The sequence below is a fragment of the Triticum dicoccoides genome, chromosome 5B (genome assembly GCF_002162155.2).
Source record: "Triticum dicoccoides isolate Atlit2015 ecotype Zavitan chromosome 5B, WEW_v2.0, whole genome shotgun sequence".
NCBI classification, from domain to species: Eukaryota; Viridiplantae; Streptophyta; class Magnoliopsida; order Poales; family Poaceae; genus Triticum; species Triticum dicoccoides.
The window spans coordinates 600979459-600986864 of NC_041389.1; the positions used below are offsets into that span (position 1 = coordinate 600979459).

Here is a 7406-nt window from a genome sequence, read left to right on the forward strand (position 1 = left end):
GCACACATGGGTTTGGCTTATGCATATGCATACGCAGCATAAGCCCATCTTGAGTATTGTAATTAACGGTGCCAGGCACGAGCTCTGACAGCCTTTTGGATTTCTCGGCGTCTCGTACGGTTTTCTCTTCTCCTTGCCAGTAGCGTCTCTGTGGCAGTGGGATTTCGTTTCCGCGGCTCTCAAGGCGGGTCCGGTCCCCTGCTCGCCGTTGCAGATTCTCGGCAAGAAAGAGTGGTCTTTACTCCAGAGATGTTGGTTCGTAGTAGTACTACAACAACTACTACTAACCCACGTCTACGATTGCACTAGGTTAGGCACAATCCCAAGCCCTAACCCCTAGGGCGATGATAAAAGCATGAGAGAGGACGTGTTCCTCCCAAGCAACACTCGTACTCGCTCGAGAGCTTCATGGATCGAATAATGTTTCTTGTGCGCATGTCGATTCCGTTTACACGGATTTACAGCAAAAAACGTAAAGAGCTAAGCTAGTCTCGACTAGTAAAAGCGAAGCAAGGGTACTCCCAGCATTGGTGGCTGCCAGATCAAGGCGTGCATGTGATGAAAAGTCTCCTAGGGCAAAACGAAACCGAACGCCAAGATAGATTACACTTCCACAGCCACAGGCCAGAGACGTCGAGGTTAGGGGTGAAAACAAAAGCAGCTGCAGACTGCAGCGCCCGAGAGGAGAACAGTGAACGAGAACGAGTAAACGTCGAAAGGAGGAGTAAATCGGACAAGACGCCAGCAGACCGGAGTCCCAGACCAATCAGACTGACCGCCGCCCGTGGCCCGCACACTGCGGCGAAGGGGAAAGAGAAAGAGAGAAAGAGAAAGAGAGGCTCCTCGCAGGAAGTGGAGACGACGGGGACTGGAGGACAGCGGGGTATGGTAAAAGAAAGAATTGCGCAAGTGTACAGCCACCAAGGAAGAAAGAAGAAGCAGCAGTAGCAGAGGGGGGAGAGCACGGAGTGGGGCAGCGGAGGAGAGGCCCGGAACGGAAGGACTGCCATGCCATGCGCCCGTGCCATGATGGCCGCTGTGGCATCATCTTTGTCGTAGACGGTTAAAGGGAGGACACCGCTCGCTCCTCCGGAAAGAAGCTCTCTCTTTCTTCTCTCCCCTAGTTTCTTTCCTTCCTTCCTTCGGTGGCCGCTTTTCGCTCCGTCTTTACCCCGTCGGCTTTGGGGTGGGGGAAAGAAATGATGCGGGGTTCCGTCCATGCCTGCCTAGATGCCGCGGCCGCTCCTCTTTAGTACTGCTACCACTGCCTGCGGTTTGAGCTGCGGTGGCGGGGGAGGGAGGTGGGTAGGGTACCCGTGCTCCTCCTGGCCATTCGCTCGGTGCCTCTGACAGTCTCATGTCCTGAGGTTTTGAGCCGATTCTGCTCTCGTTTTGCTCGGTGGTTTCTGGGGAGCTGCTGATTTGGTGAAGGATTGGGGGCGTCCGCGCGTGGCCGGAGCTTGAGGAGGATTTGTGGTGCCGGATTGGAGGGCAGGAGAGGTATGTGTGTGTCACACTCTTACGCTCCTCATCGTTTTCCTTTTGCTGCGTGGTAAGTGGTAACCTGACTGAAATTGGCCTCCCTGAGTCGCCAACTGCGGAAGATTCTAGGTGGATTTGGTATTTTTATATATAGTGGCTTTGTTCCAGTTTGCTCAAGATTGAGCAACCATGTGGTCAGGTTCTATAAATGTTTAGACTCTAGAGTTGGTCTGGACGTCTGGTAGTTTGATTATGACATTTCCCAGCATTTGCTGCTGGTTCGAATTTCTGTCTGGGCTTGAGAGATGGATCCCAAGTCTGTGCCACTTTCGTAATGAAGAAGAGTGTCAACTATGAACTTGGAGGCGCACTCACTGCTCATTGAGAGGGATGCTGTAAACTGTGTGCTCTTTACTTGTTGATGAAATTAGTGTTGGGGAGCAGGAGAGGTACATGTTCCTCTTCCGGCGTGTTAACCTGACATTAGTCTCCCGTAGCCGCCAACTAGGGGAATTTTAGGTGGATTTGATAGGGTACTCTTTTCTGATTTAGTGACTTTGTTCCATTTTCTTAAGATTCGGCATCCATTTAGTCAGGCTCGAGAAATGTTTCGGGTTGGTCTGCTAGTTTGATTATGGAAATTTCTGGGCATTTGCTGCTGGTTCAGATTTCTATCTGGGCTTCAGAGGAATCTGTACTAGTTTTGAAATGTACGTACAAAACACAGAGATCTAGTAGGTGTGAACTATGAACTAGGAGGTGTGCTCACACTGCACATAGAGAAGATACTGTAAACTGCCTTCTCTTCACTTCTTGATGACATCTTCTCTTCTTTACTTGCAGAGGAAAACTATTAGTTCCAGCTTCAGTTTATCAGTCTAACTCCTGTCTGTTACTTATTCCCAGGTTTATGAACTAGTGCTGCTTCTGCAGCTACCTCTTCAGGGGTCACTGGTCATAAGCTTCCTACGAAGCATGGCAGAATTCAAGGTTGGAAGCCTTGATGCCAGAACGACGAAGTTCAGAACCGTCCCGATTGCTGTCACCCCGGAAGGTTTCTGGTGCTGCCCGTCGCAGACCGTGCTCCAGAAGACAGTGAAGAACCAAAACCAGCAGACGAGGCCTAAAGTGGGCGCATCCCCTCCGGCGTCAAAGGCCTCCTCGGTCCAGAGGGCGCCGACTATCTCGTCGGAGAGGAGAACACATTCCACTCCAACAAGGTCCAGAGCTAATTCAGATGAGCAAAGATGCCCGTCGGCGGACAATGCCGCCACCAATCCACCCAAGGTAGCCAGCGAGAGGCCACCGAAGCAACATAAGGTATCTGTTGGGTTTGGTCAGATTGAGATGAGCGACTTGAGAGTTGTGCTGTATGGCAAGGATGGGGTTGCTGTGAAGATGAGTGTGCACAAGAACATCCTTGCTGAAAATAGCACCTTCTTTGCTGATAAGCTTTCAAGGCAATCTCCAGTGTCCAGCATAGAAGTGCCTGATTGTGAAGATGTGGAGATCTATGTTGAGACTGTTGGCTTGATGTACTGCAATGATGTCAAGCAGAAGTTGATCAAGCAAAGTGTTCCACGCGTACTTCGGATCTTGAAGGTTTACCCAATGTTAACTCTGCATCTCCTTTTCTCAGTTTGATTAACTCTATAGTTTAATAATTAGCTAGTATAGATGTAGAAACGGTAAAAAGCTGAGCCTTCCACTTTTGTTAGAGATGAAAGTTAGAATTGACATGTGCTGGTGCTTTAAGTTTTTTTTCTGGTGCTTTAAGTTAGTGCAATATCTGCCTTAATATGGGGACCTTATTTTCCTTCACCGAAATGCTTTGAAATCTAGAAGCTTGTCATGTGTAGGGCAATCTACTAAAATAAAAGCTAACTTTTAACTTGGTATGTCTACTCAAGGAAGCAACATAATTATGAACCACCACTAGCCATTTTTTAAGTGTAACGAGTACTATATCCATGTCTGTTGCGTGTTGTTATATCAAAGGGATATTTTCTTCTATATAAATATTGCATTGTGTCACTTAAACCATGATAGTAAGTCAGCAAAGACGGCATAGCCCATGACTGATAATGCATCTTGCTTGCATGTACCGATTGGTGCAGATTGAGATAATCATACCAATCACCAATCAGGCCCATGCCTTCATGGACATTGGCCATTCCTTAGCAACATGGTGCCTCAATTAGGACGAATGACCAACTTGGAATCTTGAGAACAAATGCACCTTTTGTTCTACTTTTTTATGCTGTTCACTATGTAATTAAGTTTTCTTTATATACTATTCAGGTTGCAGAATTATTGGGTTTCCGAGCATGTGTTCTGTCATGCTTGAATTACTTGGAAGCGGTCCCTTGGGCCGGGGAAGAAGAGGAGAATGTGGTCTCATCTGTTCGGCATCTTCAGACCGAGGATTACGGTGTCCCCCCAATACTGAAGAGGGTATGCTCCGATCTAACCAGCCCACCAAATGACACGTTTGTGCGTATCATAGAACTAGTCTTGAAAAGCAGTGATGACAGAGGGAGGCGCGAGATGAAGTCCTTGGTGCTCAAGCTTCTCAAGGAGAGCAGCAGCAGCTGTGCCGGCAGTTCTGCTGACCTGTGTGTTGAGACTCTCTACAGTTACTGCCAGAACTGCCTGGAGTCTTTGCTGACCCTGTTTCAGCAAGCATCTGACAGTGATTTCTCCGAGCAGTCTTCGGAGCTTAAGGAACCGATTCTTCGGCAGATTACGCTCGAAGCGGATAATCTCCTGTGGTTAACCGAGATTTTGGCTGGCAGGAATGCTGCAGAAGAATTTGCAGGCTTGTGGTCTAACCAACGTGAGCTGGCTGGGCTTCACTCCAAGCTACCGACCAAGTCGCGCCACCTTGTGAGCTGCGTCACTGCCAGGCTCTTTGTGGCGATTGGGAAAGGCGAAATGCTCCCGTCCAAGGACACCAGGCAGCTCCTGCTGGATGTGTGGCTGCGGCCTCTCATGGATGACTACAACTGGCTGCAGCATGGTTGCAGGTCGTTTGACCGGTCTGTCGTTGAGGAAGGGATCGGGTCGACGATCCTGACGCTGCCGCTGGAGGATCAGCAGACGATACTGCTCTCATGGCTCGGGAGCTTCCTGAAGGTTGGTAACAGCTGCCCCAACCTGCAGAAGGCCTTTGAGGTGTGGTGGAGGAGGACCTTTGTGCGGCCTTACGTCGAACAGCAGGGGAGCCGTTCGCAGTCGGGTCGGAGCTGAGATCTCCGGCGGCTTGCGCAGGGAAGCTACCGCGCGCCGTTTCGTAAGTAGAACATCGCTGAAAATGGTTTAGTGGTATAAGTTGATTTGTGTGAGGCTTGAAATATGTTTGTGCGCTGTGCTAGTGATGCTTCTTCGGTTCTTCGCTGATACGTGAAGCTCTCTGAATTCTGGCTTACAGAATGTCTTGTCTGATGTGGTGCTCACTTACCACGAGACATCAGTTTGTTGCATTGTGTTTTGTTACTACGACATTGTGCGGTATTATTGCGGCTCACATGTAGAAACTGAATGCTTGCGATGCAATTGTAAATATTTTGCTGGGGTGTAGGAGTACGTACTATTGTGATATTATTATCTGAGACTTGGGAGAGTGAGTATTTTGAATCTTGCTTCAAAGACATGCTCTACAAATGTTGAGCTACCTCGCAACTTCCTGCTAAGGCAGCGTTATTAAATTATGCCTTCCAGATCAGAGCAGCAGACCTCTTCCTGTTTCAAACTTCGGATGGCACATGTCAGCGAAATCTGTCGGTTTTCTTTAATGAATCTTGTCAATTTGAATCCTGTCGATCCTATGGATAATCAATATGGGATGCTCGTAACGCAAACGATGATTACCTCCTCTAGTCTAGGGGCGTATTTGGTTGCCCGCATGCAGCCCAACCAAGCCCGCGCGGGATGTGCGCGGCCTGTTTGGTTGCCTGGGCTACAATGCGGTTTGAGGCCCGCACGAACCTTAAAGCAGCCCGTAGCCTGGCCCGGCGGAAACTGCCGCCTCGCGAGCCTGGCCGGACGTGGCTGCGCGTGCGAGGCAGTTGCACGCCTCGGGCAGCGCAGGAGACGGAGGCGACGTCTCATTACTCGCCCCACTCTTCTGTTACCGCCCAGACGCACTGTTCCCACCGCTCTCTCATCATCCCTCCCTCTCCTCTTCTCCGAGGGCTCCGCCACGCCCATCGCCGCGCCGCCCTCTGAGCCCCGTCGACCAGCTCATCGCCAGCATCCAGGAGCGCTGGCTGGCCGGGCTCCAGAACTCGGGCCGCGACCTGGAGTCGGCGCTGCGAGCGCCGCCCCCCATCTGCTGCCGGCCACCACGAGCGTCGGCCAATGTGGTGCCGGCCGCTCCTGCTCCGCCGCTGATTCCGGACCTCGTGGTCCTGGGCTCGGCGCCGGCGCCGTCGACGGAGCCGCCCCTTCTTGGGACCCCATTGGGCTTGGGGGTTTTCTTGACCCCCGTCCAAGGGTTTTCTCCGGTCGGCGGGCCGTCCTTCTCGACCTCCGGCGTGGCGTTCAGCACGGGGCCGATGCCGGCTCGTCCTCTGCTCCGCCACCTCTCCCCTTCCCGTCGGGGTTTTCACCCCGGCCTCGGTTCGCCGCAGTTGTGCGTGCTCTGGTGAGTCAAACCCCCTCAATGCTTGCTCCTAGATGTAGATTAGCGGTTAATTTCTTAGGCATGTGCTAGTAGTTAGTGGATTCGATAGAATTAGATAGGATTCTAGCAGATCCGATTGGATGCGATCCTACCAATCAGACTGATCCGTTCTTGTTTTGTACAGTGTGTGTGCTACGATAATTTTCTTGTGCTACTGCTTGTGCGTCCTAAGATTTGTGCTACATGCTAGTAGTTGTGTTCATGCTAGAATCATGTTATTGTTGACTGATGAATGTTATACTGATGGCATGTTATTGCTGACTGATGAATGCTAGAATCATGTTGACTGATGGCATTGTTCATGTTAGGATCATGTCCTTATTTCATGTGGCTAACATACATGTTGAAGCTAGGGTTTGTGCCATCAGTGGACTTGCCCAATTGAATGTATACGTGCATGTAGTAGGACCATTTTAGGATGGTGCCAAATCTGCATGGCTGCACATAGATGCTATTAGCACTTGCTGTTGCTATTTTTAGATGTTTCCTTGTTTAGGATAGTGCAGTGATGAGTGCCAGTTGCAGCAAAGAAGATGCCACTGATCAGTGACTTGCCCAACAGCAAGTCAACTGATCAGTGCCACTGATCAGTGTCATTTGCCCAACAACAAGTGTCAATGGCACTTGCTGTTGGGCAAAATGCTACTTATCAATGGCACTTGCTGTTGGGCAAAATGTCACTTATCAATGGCACTTGCTATTGGGCAAGTCCACTGATCAGTGTCATTGATCAGTGTCATTTGCCCAACAACAAGTAGATTAGTGCTCTTGCCCAACAGCAAGTGTCACCGATCATTGCCATTTGGCCATGAGAAAATGCCACTAATCAGTGGCACTTGCTGTTGGGCAAATGCCACTGATCAGTGCACTTGCCCAACAGCAAGTGCCACTGATATGAGTAAATGCCACTGATCAGTGGCACTTGCTGTTGGGCAAGTCCACTGATCAGTGCCATTGATCAGTGGCATTTGCTTGCTTGCTTTGTTTGATACTAATACTTGTCATGTTGCCTGACAAGATACAGAAGATTAACTGGGATGTGGCAGGTGGAGGAGCTCAGGTGGTTGCCGGAGCTGAGCGCACCGAGGATTTCATCCCCACGAACAGGTGGCTCAGGACGGTGGACCTGCCTGGCTGGATCGCCTTCATGAGCGTGCCTCGTTCAAGGGGATGATCTCCGAGGCAGGGCCACGAGGAGGGGACTAGGGAGCCGATGCGCTTCTACCAACAGATCAAGGAC

The 7406-nt window shown here is 50.4% G+C and overlaps 1 protein-coding gene across 1 annotated transcript; it reads left to right on the plus strand.

Annotated features, from left to right (window-relative positions):
- The first annotated feature begins 887 nt into the window (after positions 1 to 887).
- On the plus strand, positions 888 to 5067 carry LOC119311956 (BTB/POZ domain-containing protein At3g50780-like). The gene is made up of 3 exons (XM_037587671.1): positions 888 to 1500; positions 2389 to 3084; positions 3784 to 5067. Exons 2-3 carry the CDS (start codon positions 2458 to 2460, stop codon positions 4729 to 4731), a joined length of 1575 nt encoding a protein of 524 aa, XP_037443568.1. The 5' UTR covers positions 888 to 1500; positions 2389 to 2457; the 3' UTR covers positions 4732 to 5067.
- The last annotated feature ends 2339 nt before the right edge of the window (positions 5068 to 7406 follow it).